The 18533-nt window shown below is 45.8% G+C and overlaps 1 protein-coding gene across 5 annotated transcripts in view; it reads left to right on the top strand.

Moving 5' to 3' along the window:
• Nucleotides 1-18533, top strand: part of DENND1A (DENN domain containing 1A) — a 508975-nt gene that overhangs the window by 292644 nt on the left and 197798 nt on the right. For all 5 annotated transcript variants that reach the window (XM_042912620.1, XM_042912618.1, XM_042912619.1 and 2 more), the window contains one exon: nucleotides 12053-12098. In XM_042912620.1, coding sequence (XP_042768554.1) covers nucleotides 12053-12098 — 46 coding nt within the window. The remainder of the gene's footprint in view (nucleotides 1-12052; nucleotides 12099-18533) is intronic.

The following is an 18533-nucleotide window of genomic DNA, read 5'->3' as shown; positions in this document are numbered from 1 at the left end:
GACTAACTTGCTGATGAGAATCTGCATTTCCTTTCATTATAATAATCACCGTCTCTTGAGTAGTGTGTACCAAACTCTTTATAAACACTATTGCAGATCTTCAAAATCAGGCCATAAAGTAAATAGTACTGGCTTCACTGTATGGATTAGGAAATTGAACCTCAGGGAGGTTTAGTGATTTCAACCACTGTGACACAGCTAAGAAATGGTAGAGCTTGCCCTTGAAATGTAAAGCCACCTCATGTTAAAGCTTTCCTTATTAATATCCTCCAAAGTTTTAGAGAATAAGTTGCATCCATCACCAAGAGTTGGTGAAAATTTTTTTCATGTAGGCTCCTTGATAACTTGCTAATTATAGACTTACGTTGTTCATTCAGAAAACATTTATAGGACCCTTACTGTGTACTGGGCACTATGCTAATTAAATGTTGCTAATAAAAGGTCCCAATAGAAACCACATGGTATTTCCCACATAAATTCCTTTTTCTGCCTTATTCTTTCAGAAGTAGTCCTAAATAAGGACTCCAGTCAGTTCCCAAATTGAATTGTGTCTTTGGGTAAGACACTTACACTGGACACTTGTGGACCCACCTTTGTGACAAAATATTTCCAGAGCAGATCAGGGCAAGTTCACGTTGTCCCCCAGGGGCCAGCCAGATCAAGAGCCACGTTAGTAGCTAATTCTGATGCTCTCTGAGGACACGGTTGAACCAAAAAGTTATATCCTATGTGTACAATTAAGGTGTGAATTTTGCACTTGTCTTTGTAAAATGCATTCTATTTCCTGACATTTCTAGAGGATTCTGTAAGCCGTTTTTCCACTCAGCTTGGGCATGCTCAGATTCTCTGTGAGAGATACCAGTTCTAGATCCTTTATCCATGCTGCCTGTCATGTTCTGAATCAGTCCCCACATGCTGCATCATGCATTCCGTCTAGAATTTTTAGTAGACGGTCTGAAATGTGCCAGGGTGCACGGTCCATGTGGGTGGAGGGCATCAGTCTGGACACAGCTATGAAGTGACTTCTGGATGACCGGAGCTAGGTCCAGTCGAATCTCTGTTTTCATTGATGCCATGAGATTTTGCATAGGGAGTAAATTGATTCTAAAGTTAGTGCGATTCTTGATATTCTTAGTGACAGAAATAAAAATCAATGAAGTGTGGTGTGGTGGAAACAGAAAAACCTGGCTTTGTTCTGACTTCCCCATTCACTAGCTTGAACCTCTCTGAACCTCTCTGAACCTCTCTGAACCTCCTTTCTCTTCTGTCAAACATGGATAGTAATTACTACTGACACAAAGCAGGTGTTCTATAACTAGTACGTACTATTTTTTGTTATTAATAACTACATATACGTATTTATAGTTCTATTAATACGAATGTATATAAATGGCCCAAGAAAATCCAGTCGAAATACACAACCCCCAGGTAGAATGGGAGTAGGTTAGGTAGACAGGTGTGGCTAAAATTCTCCTATCTATACCAAACCCTGGGATAGGTAGGTTTTGTTAAAGATTGAATTCTAGAGGCTCCTGGGTGGCTCAAGTTCGTTAGGCGTCCAAGTTCGGCTCAGGTCATGATCTCAAGGTCCATGAGTTCGAGCTCTGCGTTGGGCTCTGTGCTGACAGCTCAGAGCCTGGAGCCTGTTTCGGATTCTGTGTCTTCCCTCTCTCTCTGCCCCTCCCCCATTCATGCTCTGTCTCTGTCTCTCAAAAATAAATGCTAAAAAAAAAGATTTTAAAGATTGAATTCCAATAGGTGAACAAAAACTGTCATTTCTATTGTGCAGCAAGTATTTATGAGTGCCTACTACAACCCTGGCATTGGGCATAGAAAGGTAGGAGAAAACAGTCCTTCACAAAAGAACTCAGGTTTCCAGGCAAGAATGGGAGAACAGATTTTTTTAAGCTAAGAAACAACAAGTCACCAAGACAGGGTGGAACACCACACCAGGAGCTCCTCTGGGAGCAGGAGGATGGGATAAGGGCCAGGGTTTCAGTCCCAGGTAGAACAAGCAGGGAAATGCACCGTGTGTGTTGGTTGAATAAAAGGAAATTACAGATTTCCAGATAAATCTGTTAGTAAGAATTGGCTGAACTTGACCCTGACATTTGAACAGAGAGGCTGAGTAGGAGACAAGTTAAGTTTTGGATCCAAATCCTGGCTCTGGTCCCACTGAATACATGTCTTTGGGTGAATCACATAATGTCTCCAAGCCTCAGTTTCCTCATCCACCAAAGTATAGCTAAAAATATGGTTGTCCGTGAAAAGCCTGACAACCAGAAAATTTGTTTGCTGTCCACATCAGAGCCCTACGTCAAGATGCACGTGCATTTCCTGCAGCAGCACCCAAGACTGAGAACGCTGAGAGCCTTTGGAGGATGTTTTGGACAGTTTATGAGTAAAGTGTCTTCCTGGTGGAAAAATGGCAGAGAGAAGAGACTGGGCTCTTTGTATTATCGATGCTATAGATTCTGTAGGAAGGTAGGGTTCTGTAGGTTCTATAGGCTCAAGTTCTCCATTTGATGTAAACAAAATTTTTTAATATTTATTTATTTATTTATTTGAGAGAGAAAGCACAAGCAGGGGAGGGGCAGAGAGAGAGGGAGATACAGAATCCGAAGCAGGCCCCAGGCTCCGAGCTGTCAGCACAGAGCCTGACACGGGGCTCGAACTCACAAACTGTGAGATCATGACCTGAGCCGAAGTTGGACACTTAACCAACTGAGCCACCCAGGCGCCCCCCCCCCATTTGATTTTTTTAATTAAAATGTAATTCATATACTGCAAAAATTACCCTTTTTAAAACTCTGCAATTCAGTGGGTTTATGTATATTCCCAAGGTTGTGCAACCATCACCACTATTTCCAGGTCCATTAGATTTTTTTTTAATAAATATTTTTTAATGTTTATTTTTGAGAGAGCACAAGTGGGGGAGGGGTAGAGAGGGAGACACAGAATCCGAAGCAGGCTCCAGGCTCTGAGCTGTCAGTGCGGAGCCCGACGCGGGGCTCAAACTCACAAACCAAGATCATGAAACGAGATCATGACCTGAGCTCAGTGATCAATGGATCCTGACCTGGATCCATTAGAAATTTGATACATTCTTTATTGTTAGTAAGGTAGTTCATCCTTATTTTAAAACATACATTTTTTTTTTTTAACCTTCCACAAACATATCCAGCAGAAAGCAAATGTCCTGTGAAAATGAGCAATCCATGTAGGCGGTTGGCATCAGACCCTTTACTTGGCCCTTCCAAGGTGCCCCTGTTGGCCCAGACTCTAGGGATGCAGCGGAACAGCTTGTCCGGCCTCAGCATCGCGTGCCCGCAACGGGGCAGAGACTTGCAGGGTTAGAGAAGACATCGTGCCCCTTTACCACGGGATTGGCCCTTCCCCAGTTGGGGGTGGGGATTGTCGGCTCACCCACCCGCCCTGCGGCCCTCCATCTCCTCTGCTGCCATATATACCTCTGAGCGGCAGAACCCGCCCTGCTGGGCCCACCTCGCCAGTCCCCGCCCTGCTGCCTGATGTGTTACAGGGCAGCACGGCTTGCCTCCCTTGCCCCGGTGTCTGACTGGCCTCCCTGGAACACAGCTGGCCCTGACCTCTGCTTATACGACCGAGCCTTGGCCTGGCTTTCCATTTCCTGAGACACATTCTGTGTCTGATTCCTCACTCCTCCCTGACATGGAGCCTGTCTTAGACCCAGTACTTAGAAAACTGTGGCACAGCATAGCGGTCTCTATAGCAAAAAGATTCTAGACACGTTCCTGGACACCAATAGAGCAGGAGCCACAGTAGTGCCGTCGTGCCTCAGCAGTGGAGGAAGTTACCTCATGGCAGGACTCTGGGGACAAGTGCCCCTGCCTCTCTCCATTGTTGGGACAAGGGAGAGTCCGTGGGGCCACCAGCACAGTGCTAGGCTCAGCATAATCTCTCAACCAAAGTGGGTTTGTGATTGCCCTTAAATATTTGAAAGACTGAGAGGCCAGGCTAAGAAGTAATTGGATGCCGTGCATCTTGACATGTGACATATCTTAGTCCTGGAAAGACAAAAAGAAGAAATTTTCCCCACTTATTAGTTGCATTCTGAATTTTTACATTGACCAGAGGGGCTTGCTTTCTTTTGATTTATCCATAAACCTCTTTCACGCTCTCTCTTTCTCTCCTCATTTCTTTCAAACCTCCCTCATTCATTCCTGCATTTCTGTGAGAGTCTCACGGGCTGTTGGTGGATCCCAACTTGAGATTTCCCTTTGCATCTGGCTCCGGCTGTTATGGTTCTCATTGAACTCTCTGGGGCAATAGAGAGCCCTGTCTCCTGACCTTTTTTTTCTGTGATTAACGTCTCCTGCTGCAGCGGTCTTAGCCATGGAGCCCTGCTTGATGTTTTCCAAGTATGTCTCCTTCCGGTAGACTGAGGAGGCACAAAAGGGCGGACCACTTCAGGCTTTGATGTTGACCTTTCCAGGTTTTCACCCAGGCGTTATCTTTGTAGCTCATGTATTCGTTTAGGTTGGGTTCGGGGAGCTTAAAGCTCTGAAAGCCATCTCCCCCACCCCCCTCCAGGGTTACCCCAGGAAGCCACAGGGCCCCACTCAGAAGGGCACTGTCCCCTCTCCCCCCTTTCATGCATCAGCTGCAGCGATAGACATGTGTCACGTTAGCAAACCATCTCTAGCGCCCGAACCATGCACACCCAGCTCCCTCTGTGCTCTGTTGTGAGCCCTGCGCTCTGGTTACCCAAGCACACATGAAAGTGGACAGTCTGTGCCTCCTCTCCCGGTCTGGGATTGCTCTTGTCCTCTCACGGGTCCTCATCCTGGGGTATTGCTCATAAATCAGGGACGGCGGGGTGGAAACCAGGCACGAAGTTAAATACCTTTTTCCCCTAAGAGAACCTTGATTAACTCATGGCATTTGTGCCCCTTCCACTTTTCAAGCCATATTTTCTGCCTCTTACCAGCTGTGACCTTTGTCGAGTCACTTAATCTGTTTGAGCCATAGATTCCTCTGTAAATTATGGAGATCAGCCTTTCAAGACTGCTGCCACGATGAAGTGAGGTCATCTGAGGTCCGCCCCACCACGCCTTGTTTGTTTCCTTATAGCACTTTATACACATACTCTAATACGCTTATTTAATGCCTACTCGTAACTGTAAATTCCAGATAGGCAGGGACCAGAACTGTTCTCTCCTGTGTCCCCAGCCCGATGTGATGCCTGACACCTAGTAATATTTGTTGGTTGACTGACCAGCATATGAAAGACAGTGAGCACATAATAAATGTACCATAAGATGTTAGTTTTCTCTTTTCTGTCCCCAGTTGCCTTTTTAAAATTCAAGCTCCTGAGCGGCTAGTTTATTTTTCTCTACAGACGCCGTGAATCCTGTTACGATCTTATTTTCCTGGTTGGGTGTCGGCAGCTGGAGTGTCACAGCCAAATTTGTGGCCCTCCCAGCCAGTGTGCGAAACCTCACCCCAGCTTGCGATTTTTCCCTTTGCCCCTGTTTCCTTTCCTGATTTTGTTGCTGTGTTAACCTGCTTTAAAGCTTGTTTAGAACAAAAAAAAAGAGTATCAATTCATTTAAGGGAGTAAGGCTAACGGATTTATTCTGTGGAGTATCTGCTTGCTGTTTTATTTTTCAATTACAGTTGTCAAATGACTTTTTTTTCTTTAAGTTAGCATAATGGTTAAGGGAGGTTCATATTTAGCAGGAGTAGTATAAAAGACTTTGCAGTAGAGGGATTTGAGCTGGAATCACCATTAACTGTGACCATGGGCAGGTTTCTGAGAATCCTTTTTTTAATCCGTAAAATGGATGGTATAAATTGGATTCTTTGGGGGATTAAATGAGATAAGGTAGCTAAAGCCTCCCGCACAGCCCTCTGACTCTGGGAAACAGGAAACAGTTGGGTTCTCCTGTCGCTGACCATCTAGAATAACTGTGCAAATTAACCTGTGCTTTATGCCAAGTGGGCAACCCACACAGAAGCCTCTAAGAAGGGAGGTGTTTGCAACCACTGGGGTTCTGTGAGAAGTGGTGCTTAATGGGCACGCAGGTTCAGGAGGACCTGAAGGAAGAGGGCTTGAGGCCCAGGGGACACCGTATGACTAAGGGCTCAGAGGCAGGCTGGGAACAAGAGGATTCCTCTGGTGAGGGGAGGTGGGGATTGGCGTTGACGGGACATGATGTGACACGGCTGAGACCTGGTCCAGCTGCTGACCGGCCCTCAGAAAGCAGATTAGAAGAGAACTAATCTCCTTCCCTCCTCCTTCCACTGGCCTTGCCTAGGCTGGGCTTCTGGGAAACGTCTTGTCTCAGCAGAGCAGACTTGGGTTCTGGTCTGTTCTGTCATTTTGCCAGCTGTGTGACCTGCATGACCTTCACGTCTTCACCTTTATGGTGGCAGTAGCAGTAGTGCGTGCCTCACACTGCTGCCGCGAGGGGCCGCCGAGAAAATGCCTGGTGAGCCCCTAGCCTGATGCTGGCTGGCTCTCGGCGGGCGTGCGGTGAACGGTGGCCGCTGTTGTCGACTCCCTGTGCACATTGGCCCTTACACCGGCCTGCACGCCATCCGTCGGAGACCAGAACTACGATCGTGTGCGCTCTCTGACAAGATGTGCTGTGAGGTCTTGGCTCGAGCCCTTTCTCCCACCTCTCGTCCTTTAACCTGCCCACCCATGCCGGGCCCCGCTGTCTCAGAGCAGAATTGGAAACCATTTGGCAAGCTGTATTTGCGCTTTTGTTTCTTTTCCAAAGAAGAAAGAGAAGCTCAAATGATTAAGACTTCTTTCAGAGTTTGCCTTTCCTTTGAAAGTAGTGGACTGAGGAAAGACTCCTGGGCTCCCCGTAGCCGGTCCGTCCGGGATGTGATTGAGGAGGTGTGTGCCTCGGAGAGGTCCACTGGGCCCTGCAGCATGCGAACTCCAGTGCTGACTTTGCATTTTTATGGGGATGAGCAAAGCAGTGGACCTTCCATCCCCCCTCCCCGCCCCCTCCAGCCCCAGGGGCTAGTAGCTGCTTCCTTCCTGAGGTCGAAGAAGAGGTGTCTCTCACCTGGGGGTGGGGGGGCCCCCCGCCTCTCCGCGGGTCCTCCCGCCCCTCCCCCTTTGTCCTGGGAAGCTTTGTTTTGTGTCTCTGAGCAGCCAACCTTCTTTTATTAAACCTCACTCTTTTCCAATTAGTAGCCACTCACCTCAGGGGAACATAATTAAGAGGGCTCTAGTTGTCTGGAGAAGGGAATGAAACAAATTGTGGAAGCGCAGTAATCATGAACAGGGCCGCAGCACCATTCCTAAGTCTGCGGGAGCCATAGCGGTGTGGGGAATGAGCTCCTGCGTAGAACTCAGCTGTAAGAAAGGCCTGAGTTCATAGGAGGATTGGGTGAGTAGCCCCCTTGGGACATCAGCACCTCTTTTGGCTTAAGTACCAAGTGTGTTTCGGGAGACAGCATGGGCACAGCCATCCGACAGCCCCAGGTTGGAACATTGGTTCCAGGTTCACCGTTTACTAGCTGTGTGACGTTGGACAAATTACTTCACCTTTCTGAGGCCGTTTCCCAGTCTGAAAATGTGGATGATAGTGCTACCTTGCAGTGTTGTCTTGAGAACTGTGTGTAAGTAACGCCTAAAAGCGGCTGAGTTGTAGTAGCTCGATAAATATTAGTTCTTTTTCCCCTTAGTAGGATTCGAATTAAACATACCTCTCGGGTAAAGGTCACTGCCTTGACACCAGCTTCCCTTTGCAGGGAAGAAGGAAGGAAGAATAGTTTTTATTCTTCCAGAATGTAACTGATGAAGTCAGATACTGCAGTAATTCCCAGAGAACAAAGGCCTAATAGAGATGTACCCTGTGATGCTACTCGGAGAAGCACGATGCATCCCACGGTTGCTATCGGCCATAGGGTCGTTGTGACACAGTTGTCATGGCCTGCCTCTGTGTGAACTTGGTCATAGCTGTTAACATTATCACCACTTTAATTATGTGCATTATTGGTTCTGCACATGTTGTGTCTAAATGCCATTTAAAATGGCTTCAACATCACACTTCGAATCGCCATTAAAATGTAAAGTCACTGCGAATGCCGAAAGGCACCAACAGCAGATAAGCATGGTGTTCATTTGCTGTTGAACAGATGTTTGCATTGCTGTGTTCTTGAGAAGCAACGGACAAGTTCTTTTGGGGACCTAATAAAGGAAGACAGGTTCTAGATGAGGTTTGATTGTATCTTGTTCCTGAGATAAAAACACGGACATTGATGACCGAGTCACAAGATGATCCAGAATGGTTGAACTCCACATGTGAAGGAGTTTTTTAGGAGCGGCTTGAATTTATTTTGCCATATTTGCCTTTTAATGTATGCTCAAGAGGACTAAGTGGTTTTGAAAGTTTGTCATTCTAAGTGGTGAGAAAGTAACGAATTATAGTTTACTTGTGATTTTTTGCATTCTTGGTGGTTCTCTAAAACCAAGAGTAAAGGTTGCCTTCCTGCAAAAGTGTTAAGCAACTTACCGAACTCAGTACATAGACGGTGACCAGAGAGTGTGCTTGGAGTCAGACACCCTTGTGTTGAAGTGACGTGTATCAAGCACCTCACCTCTCTTCACGAAGCCGTGACTGTCCTCACCATGGCTTTGCCAGGTGCCCTTCAGAGCCGGGAACAAGAAACCATTCTTTGGGCGCTCAGAGAATGGGTCCAGTAGGACCTGCCATGTCAGGGACTCAAAGAGAACCCATCTGGACGTGATAGGTTACCGAGCCTACCACGTGCTGCTCCTGTGCCTGGCACTTCGTGGGTTATTGCAGTAGTCCTGAAGGATTCCCACCTTAACAGAGCCTGCCTGTTTATTTATTTATTTAAATTTTTTTTTTCCTTTTTAATGTTTGTTTATTTTTGAGAGAGAGAGAGAGAGAGAAAACAAATTATATGCACTCTAGAATTTCAAAGATAGATATATGTTCCTTATTTGTGGGCCATTGTTGGGTGAGGAAAATGTGAAAACAAAAGTACCGTTCAGGTGAGGTGATCCCCTCTCCCCTAAATTTCTCCTTACCATAAAAAGACAAAGAAAAGAAGATTTCCAAAGAAAACGAGTCAGTATCTGCAGTAACTACTGAGGTTTATGGAGAACAGAAACTTTCAGGACCCACCTAGGATTACCCAGTTACATATTTGCCACATTGAGATGTTAAGCGGACTCTGGGTTTCTTTTTTCTTTTCTTTTCTGTTCTTTTTCTTTTTCCTTTTTTTTTTTTCCATTTTCCTCTCCCCACTTGGAATTTGTAATTAGTATCTTTGCCGAGTGAAAATGCAGTCAATTCAGGGAAGTATTTGAGGCTTTGTAAGCAAATGATGACAGTGTAAAAGGTATTTGTCCAAATTTGCATTTATACAAAAGCTGGGGCTGCTGTGATTTCAGAGTAAGTGTGCTTTCAATATTTTCTAAATACAGAGCTGCTGCAGCCCTAGCAATACTTGGCTAAGAAATTGCACTTCTATGATAGGCCGTAATTACTCTTTGGAAAATTATTGGGCTTAAAAAAAAATGCCTACCTAATGATACCTGAATGGTGAGTCTCACTTTGTCCCTCTTTGCACGTGCAGTCACTTCTGCAAGACTACTGTTCCTGTCTTTCAAAATATCGTTGATTTTTATTGCAGGACAAAAGGGCATGGCATTAAAACCTATGCATTTAAAATTCTAGAAAACATTTCTTTTTCAGGTAAGAGACTTGAGGTAGACGGAGACTTGCTCCGTATTTGTTTTCACCTTTTCCTCACAGTTGTTTGAATGGTCTTTTTCTGTACATTAACTCACCGGCTAGAATTTCAATTCTGAAATTCTGATGAAAACCCCACGTCATTTGTCAATTGCATGAGTCAATGCAGGAGCTGGAAAAGTTGCTAAGATTCGGTTAAATGTTACAGATTGGAGTTTTTCCTCCCTTCTATGTGTTAGGCTGTGCGGCTGGACAAATTAATAAGTGGCCATTTTTCTGGAATTCTCTCTTCCTGCTTCCTTTCATTACATTAGGCAAGGTTCCACGAGATGAGACATTTGCAGTCTTAAGACTTCCTGCCAGGGTTCAGACTTTGTATTTTTGACATTGAAGCTGTCGTGTTCCTGAAGCTACTTAATTAGAAACACATTCATTTCAGCGTACCCTGGAGAAAGCTTGGACAGCAGAGCCCGGCACACTGGGAAGTTCGAGTATTTGTGTAACTGGCAGCTAAACTAATGGTTTACAGTTTAAGGGGAAAAAATATCGCAGGGCATTTCCTTGCCCCTAGAAGCGAAGAGAAGCTGAATGTGCACAGCAGATACCTTTTTTAAAAAGGAGAGAGGAAGAAGAAGAAGAAAGCACAGAAAAGACAACTCCACTTTCAGTGCAGTTGTGTGTATAATTCTTTCTTTGGCTATTATCAAACACAAAAAGTCTTCTAGAAGAATAGTTCCCAAACTGTGCTGCTAATATTCAAGTCTGTTTTACAGGCTCCCAAGATCTATTACTGCTGAGATCTGTAGTGAGGAGGACATTTTATATTCTGGGGAAGGATTTTTGCTTGAAGAATTTTATTTGTTGAATGGTAATGAGGGAATTGTGCCCTCTCTTATTTTTAAATGTTTGAGCAATTTTAAAATGCACATCTGATGTTTAAAAACCTTCATTCCCTATCGATTGCTTTCAGAATAAAGCCTAAACTCCTTAGTATTCAAGTGGACGCACCCCTCTCCTTTCTCATTTCTACCCTTGTGGTTCTCCCGACGCTGTCCCCAAGAAAGCCATCCTTGTAGGTGCACTTCCGCTCTCCTGGCTGCCCCAGAGGGAAGGTGCCTGGTCCCCTTGGTTGGAGCCAGGTACCTTTCCTCTACGCCCACAGAACACCCTTGACCTTTCATAGGATGTGTCGCATACTGGAGAGACACTCCGTTCCTCCTCCTCCTTGACTGCCGTCCCCTACTCCCCAGGAAATACATGCATGGGAGGTGGGTCCCGGGGTTTTAGGTTCAGTATTATGAAGTCAGCGTGGCCCAGAAGGAGGAAATTCAGAGCCACCACAGGTTTGCTGCTTCCTGTGTTTTGTGGCATTAGACAAGTGATTTCAGCTCTCTGGGGGCTATTCTTTCCTCTGTCAACTGGGGATAAAGCCTACCTGATGCCATTGTTGAAGTTGAATTTGCAGTTCCTCACATAACGCCTAGCACGTTTATTATTGGTAAGTAGCATCATAATGTGATGCACACAATGTGTGCGAGCATGCTTGCACACACACACACGCATGCACACACACATGCGCGCTCCTGAAACCAAAGAAGGTCAATCCATAGTGCCCAGGTTTTAAGAGCTTTGGAGTTGGGTTCTCATCTTCTGCTCATTTGATGACTTAGGGAACCATTGCCCTGTGAATGAAGCAGTCGGAAGGGGCTTTTTGAATTGGGTGGTGTGTGTGCAGTCGGGGAGGGGAGGCTTGCTCGAAGTTCCCCATGTACTTAGGCCAGTCAGAATGGACAGTTAGATCACATCTCTTGAGGTCAGAAGGAAACATCAAATTAAAAAAAAAAAAATCAAGTCTTCTTTGAAACCTATTATACCTTGCATCCAACCTTGTTAACTGCTTTTTCTGTTGTAACTGTGGCGATTTGTTGTCACTAGTGTCCATTTGTGCCACGAACTCTACTAACCGCTTTGCGTGTATGTTCTCTCGTTCTGATCACAAGCTGCCAGTTTGATTCCGGTATCCCATTTTAAAGATAAGGCAACTGAGGCTGTGTGCTCACATGGGGCTACTTAGGGATTGACTCCAAGGTCAGTGCTCTTCCCACACCGCCCATGCTGCCTCTAATGCTGCCCACGTTTTGAAATTCTTCTGAAGTTTCTAGGCTTGGGAACAAAATGTCACATTAGGATTTTTGTTGTGAAAGGAAATGTAACTGTGCATACGTTTATTAAAACAGTTTTTCTCCAAATAGTGAACCATCTGTAATTTTCTGTCGGAAGCAACAGACATTAAAGCAGCTGTGTGTCTCTGTTTCTCTTCACAGTGCTCCCATGCCCTACCTCATAGGAATCCATTTAAGTTTAATGGAGGTAAGTTGGCGCCTTTCCTCCCCAGATCTCTCTACTCGCGGCTTTGTTTTGCTATGCAGCAGTGGAAAAGACACAGTCTCGGGATTCACAGCTCTGCACATGGGAGCGTGTCGAACCAACACCTCATGCTCAGCCCCCTCGCAGGTGCACAGAGCTGAGCATCCGGCGGAGGCCCTTTCCACTGGGCTCTGCTTTCCAGTGTTTTTCCGCTTTGCTTGGAGGTTGTCAGTTTTCATGGGTGAGGGAGAGAGGTTCAGAGAGGCAGGAGGAAAGGGAAGGGAAATTGTTTGCTTTTCAAAATGATGTTTATTATAAATCACTGTAACAGTACGACATTTTTCATTGTCAAAAACATGGTATAAAAAAGTAGGTAGGTATATAAAGAAGAAAGTTGAAAAGTGTCCACGATGCCATTATTTCAGACTCAACTACTATTAGCATTTTATTATTCTTCCTCCTAGTCTATATTCTGTGAATATATATTTTGTATAAATATGCATAACTGATATATATATGTATACATATTATATATATAGTTTTAGGTCTGTTTCACTTAATATTATGGCATGGAGATTTCTACATATTTTAATCCACTCTCAATATGAATAATTTTTAATTTGTTGCCTGTCCATCCACTGTTTGGATATACCACAACCTAACCATTTTCCTATAATTGTTGGACACTTGGGTTGTTTATCATTTTTCACTATTATAAATAGCATTTCAGTGAACATCTTTATGCATAAGGCTCTCTCCGCACCCTGACTTATTTCTTTAGCACAGAACCCCCCCCCCCCCCCGCCCCAAAGTAGAAATGCTTGGTCAAAGCTAGGAATCTGGTGCCAGATTGCTTTCTGCATGGCTGTACCAATTAGATAGCAGTTCTTTTAAAGGGCTTTTGTGTGCTTTTGTAAGTGCCATTGGTTTGTAGACATGAACCTTAAGCTTTTCCCTCCTCGAGAGAGAGAGCTTAAATTTGTACTAGAGCAAAATGGGGTGGGAGGTGGGGGCTTGCCTGTTTTGCACAGGAGATAAGTTCCCAGAGGGAAAATCTAGAGCCCTGTCCGTCTGTGATGATGCTTTGCATGTCTTAAAGGAAGTGCTACTTCTCTTCTTCTGTTGCCTTCATTTCACGTCGACGAGGACCACCTGCTTCTTCACTAACTGTTGCACACTGTGCTATTGTGCTTACGAAAATGAAACAAGTTGGTTATCGAAAAACCTGTTTGTTTGACATTGAGAATCTTGATCAAAATAGACCACAGAAATCTGCTCAAATTTCTAATTTGACAGGACGGCCATGTGGCTCCTACATTCTGTTAACAGTTCCTCCTTGTCGTCACCCAGCCCTGAGCACATACAGTACACAGTTTATGGACGATCTCGGATGGTGTATTTAGATCAGATTGAAGAGATTTCTTCTGTGTTTTACCTTTGTTTGTCAAGTTTAGGGGTGTATTCAAGGCTCCTGTGTGGAAAATTGAAAGTGAATACTTTTCTAACCGACCTTTCATGCCAGTCGCTGCAGAGTTTGAGACACAAATGTAAAGACCATTTGGTCTATCAGAGTCCACAGCTCTTTCCGGCCCCTCCTCCTGCCTTCCAGGCTGTTCTAGTACAGGCTTTTTCAGACTCCTTTTCATGTCCCTTTACCTTCAGCATTGTCCACGTTTCTAGTCTTAGCTTGCTTTTCTTCTCCACATGCCCTCTAGTCATCTCTCGTAAGGCTTTTGCTTCAGCTACCAATGTGATATTTGTGACTCTCAGCTCTGAACTTCCTCTGGCTTCTCTTTCTCTGAACTTCAGATGCCAAGTTTCAAGTGCTGATGGATTGTCACTTAATGTACTACAGATGTCTCAGACTCAGTCTTCCCCAGACAATGCGTTATGTACACACGCGCGCGCGCGCACACACATACACACACACACACACACACACACACACACACACACACACACAACCTTCTGGTGTTCCCGGTCTCTGAGTGGCACCATTGCCCGCAGAGGCACCAAAGTGGGACACACCAAGCATGGCTGAGTTCTCCTCTCTTCCTCATTCTTTCTCTCGAAATAGTCACCAGGTCTCTGACATCTCTCACCACCTGTTCCTTCCTCACTGCCTTCGATGACCTTTTACTTTGCTTTCTTGGATTCCTGTGAAGGCTTATTCATTCCTGTGATAAGCAAAATGAAGGCCTCTGTGTTCTGAACAGTTTGCTAGGCCGTAGAGAGAGGGAGACGGACATGAACTCAGGCCAAAGTCCCAACACGTGGTGGGGTGCCTTCCACCTCGTCGCCATACCTCCGTAGCCCGCCTTCCAGCCTCTCTCTGCCCTCCCCCATGTCCTGCTGTCTCCACTGCTGTCCTCTCACTGTCCCTTGCTAGCCAGTGCTCTCCCTGATCCATAAGCACACCCACATCCCTCCTCAACACCCCCTCCCTCCGGCTAAGCTTGCCCTTCTCCACCTCTTCCCAGAAGTCCCCAGTTGTCATCTTTCACGTACTGTACTTCTTGCCCTGGATGATAGCTGTCTGCTGCTCTGTCCTCTCCGTCATCCCTAGAAGTATGAGTTCTTTGAGAACAAAGACTGTGCTGCATTCATGTGGTGGCCTCAGCACCTAGCAGGACACCGAGCACGTACTTTCTGAAAAGGATTGAGTGCGTGCTTGGAAAACTGGATTCCAGGACACATTCAGAGCCTCACTGTTTCCGGGGAACCAGCACCATAAGTTTACTTAAAGGTGGAGTAAATTTTTTACTTTTTATATGATCGTAAGGAATTTTTGAAAAGACCTCTGGTAGTAAAACATGTAATGCAAAATATACGTAAATTCTGAAGCTGAAACTTGAGACAGTTTTGCCTTTAGGTGAATGGGTGCAAATCCACTCTCCTTCCTCAGCCTTTGAGGGGTTTTACGTGAGAAGGTTCAGGAAGCACTGGGCAAGATCAGTCTTAGACCTGTTTGACTGAAGTTGGGGAGGGGTTTACCATGCCAAATTCTTGTGTGATCAGCAGTAAAAGAAAAGCCAGATCAGTCGTTGCCCCATTCTTGAGGCCAGCTAAACCACTTTCCAAGCAAAGTCGTGTTTCCTGGGTGTGTTGGGTAGCCGTGAACTACCAGATCGTGGAATTTAGTCTCTTAATCTCCTTGCGTGGATTTCAGCTCAGACTCGGAATGCTCTAGTTATTCTTTTTGATTGGGTTTATCTGGTTCTGTTATACTCTTCAAGGGAGAGAAATGCTTCCCTGAGATTTCTTCCAGGCACCATGGGCTGTAACGCTTGGGGAGGAGCTCGTACCTGGGGCCAAAGGAAAGCTCTTTAAGGAAGGAGCTTGGGAAGGCCCATCTCCTCTCGCACACTAGTTTTCTTACTGGCAATTCAGCAAAAGGCTTATTTTTGACTGTCTTGTTATTTTTTCTTGAAAGCTATAGGCACCTTATTATGCCTTTGCATATGTGCCAGAATTTTTTAAACTTCAAATGAATGTGGCAGATGTTCATAAAAGTTTAGAAAAAGCTACCATAGGAAGACTTTTTAACCATTTTTATGACACTCAAATTTGTTGCACAAAAGGAAATATAAATTATAACCTAGTGTTCTCATTTGAAAAAAAGGTTATTTTGGGGAAAGACCTCATTCTGGTCTTCCGTTCTAACAGGGTGCCCCTGCTATTTGTTGAATGGTAACCCAGTCACCTTCAAGAGTCTGCCTTCCTTCTGAAGTGACAAGTTTATAGTCAATCCGGATTCTTACCCCTCCTTCCGCCTTTTTATATTCTTTCTCTCATTTAAGCAAACATTAATTTGAGGCTAGTGGTACGTTAGCAGGATAGCCAAGGGTATTGGCATGGACCTAGTTTCTTCTTGGAGAGAGTGATCTTGTTAGCTGGCAGCTAGGAAATACCGAAACGTGGCCAGATTCCACAGGGCCTGTTTCCTTTCATTCTCTCCACCTCGGTTCAGTTCAGGAGACGTTTTCTGCCGCCCCTCTTCTGTGCCTGGTCTGGTAGCAGGTGCCAGGTTACATCTGGTGGATGGTGCTTCTCCGTTTTGATAAGTGAAGACTTTCCTCTCCAAGCCTCACAAGCAATGCTTTGTGTCCAGGCCTCAGAGTGCTACGAGGGATGTAGGCAGAATGTCGCATGCGTGTATCCCGGTGGTCAGGAGGGAGGAAGGAGAAGCGATAGCTATGGCACAGTTGCAGACAGAGGCTCGGGTTAGCCTGTGTATCGTACCCCACCTGTACACAGAGGCGGTGAAGTGAAGTGTTTAGAACGTGGACTCTGGATTTTAGCCCTCCGAACTTCCTGCTTACGCGGTCCTGGGGAAGGTAATGACCTCTTAACGTCTGTTGTCTTACCTATGAAACGAGGACAGTGGCCACATCTCCCTTACAGGATTGTTGGGAGATCCAGTGAGATAATGCTTGTTGGGTGCCTCACATAGTGCCTGGCACATAAAGAGTTCAACAGAGATCAACAACCGTTGATGTTTTTATTTCCTCAGTGGGCTTAAAGCCATTTACGTTGTTAAGTCGGTAGCTTTGGGAGCACGTTTTAGAGACTCTTAGGTTACCAGGGCCATCGTCCTCATTACCTAGGGAAGGAGAGTTTGTGGTCGCCCTATTTTCTCCTGGTCTGCAGTGCTAGAGACACTTTTTCGGGGATGGGAGCAGTCCTTTTGTAGAATTTGAATGCACTCTCGACCCTCTGCTTGACCGCTGTCCTGTTGTAGTAATTTCCGGCAAGATACTTGGTCTCTCTGTCTCTCCCTTTCTTCATCTGTAATAGCGGTTAGCACCCATCTTTTAGAATCATGGGAAGGATTAAATAAATACATGAGTCCTGTGTGTGTCCAGCATACGTGAGTGCCTGGTCTGTGCCGGGCACACGGTCTACGTCCCCTTCTACAGTGATGTTTTGAGAGCCTTCTGAGTACCAACTACTGCATCCTGCTAGGGGTTCTGTACGAAATGGTGAGCGTCACATAATCCCTGCCTTCACAGGGTTTCGTCTAGAGCAGATGCAGGCAAGTCGAAAGTCATTACAGTGAATTTGGGAGGCCATGGGTCCGGTAGGGGAAACACCAAAATCTAGCCTCACATAATCCCTGCCTTCACAGGGTTTCGTCTAGAGCAGATGCAGGCAAGTCGAAAGTCATTACAGTGAATTTGGGAGGCCATGGGTCCGGTAGGGGAAACACCAAAATCTAGCCTCGAGGGCTGTGCCTCTGACAGGAAGGGAACACCTAAGCTGAAGCCAGGGAAACCGGGAACAGCATCTGCAAAGACTTAAAATGACCACCATGGAGCTTTCCAGGAAGTAGGAGTAGTTCAGTGTGTGACGGGAGCACAGAGCCGAAGGGAGAGAGCAGAGCCGAGGTAGGCAGGCAAGGACCAGGCCATCCAGGGCCTTGTAAGCCTTGTTAAAGAGTTTGAACTTTATAGGGCAATGGAGAGCCATTGAAGTGTGTAAATAGGGGAGGGACATGGTCAGGCCTTCTCCTTCTGGGCCATTAGAAACACAGTCCTTCCATATAAAATGCTTGGAAACTGCTTAACCATGTTAATAAAGTAAATTGATATTTATAAAGATCAAGGTAATTCTTAAGTAAATTACACACCACAACCATATATATAAAATTCAGATGTGTTGGCATCCCAAACCCAAGCTTCCGAACGGCTCCCTTGCTACCAGGCTGTGGCCGAGGTGTTTGCAGCGATGACTTTCTTCGAGGGTTTAAGCACCGCTTTTACTAGATTTTGTCTTTTCCTCTCTGTTTCTAAGTATTTTTCATGAATTAGATATTCTTTCTACAGCCCAGTTTGAGGATATAGATTTATTTTTTAATCCATGAAATGTTTGTTTATTTGAGAGAGAGAGAGAGCGTGCGTGCTTGTGATGAGCGGGGGAGGGGCAGAGAGAGAGAGAGAGAGAGACAGAGAGAGAGAGACAGAGAATCCCAAGCAGGCTCCCAGCTGTCAGTACAGAGCCCGACGTGGGGCTCGAACTCCCCAACCTGGAGATCATGACCTGAGACGAAGTTGGATGCTCAACCAACTGGGCCACCCAGGCGCCCAGAAGATAGACATTTAGACTGGCAGTCGGAACAGGGGGAATGCGACCCAGAAACCAAATTCCCCGACCCCTTGCTACCTCTGCCACCATCGCAATTTCAAGAGGCGTGTGATGGGTTCACGAGGGCACGAGACCAGGCTTCCAGCTTTCTGTTCTCTTTCTCACCATCCTCTCCCTGGGGAGGCTTGGCGGGAGCTCCTAGAAAGACACCTGATTTTGCAGATGCACCAGGTGCTTGGCACAGCCCTGAGGCACCGCTCCTGAGGCCACACCCGGGTGCCAAGGCAGAGCTCCTTTCAGTCTCTGGGAGCCAGAGGGGCTCCCGGTGTAAGTAGCGGCTTTTTGCACAAAATA

Source organism: Panthera leo, chromosome D4 (genome assembly GCF_018350215.1).
Source record: "Panthera leo isolate Ple1 chromosome D4, P.leo_Ple1_pat1.1, whole genome shotgun sequence".
Lineage (NCBI taxonomy): Eukaryota > Metazoa > Chordata > Mammalia > Carnivora > Felidae > Panthera > Panthera leo.
This window is presented reverse-complemented; position numbering and strand designations above follow the sequence as displayed.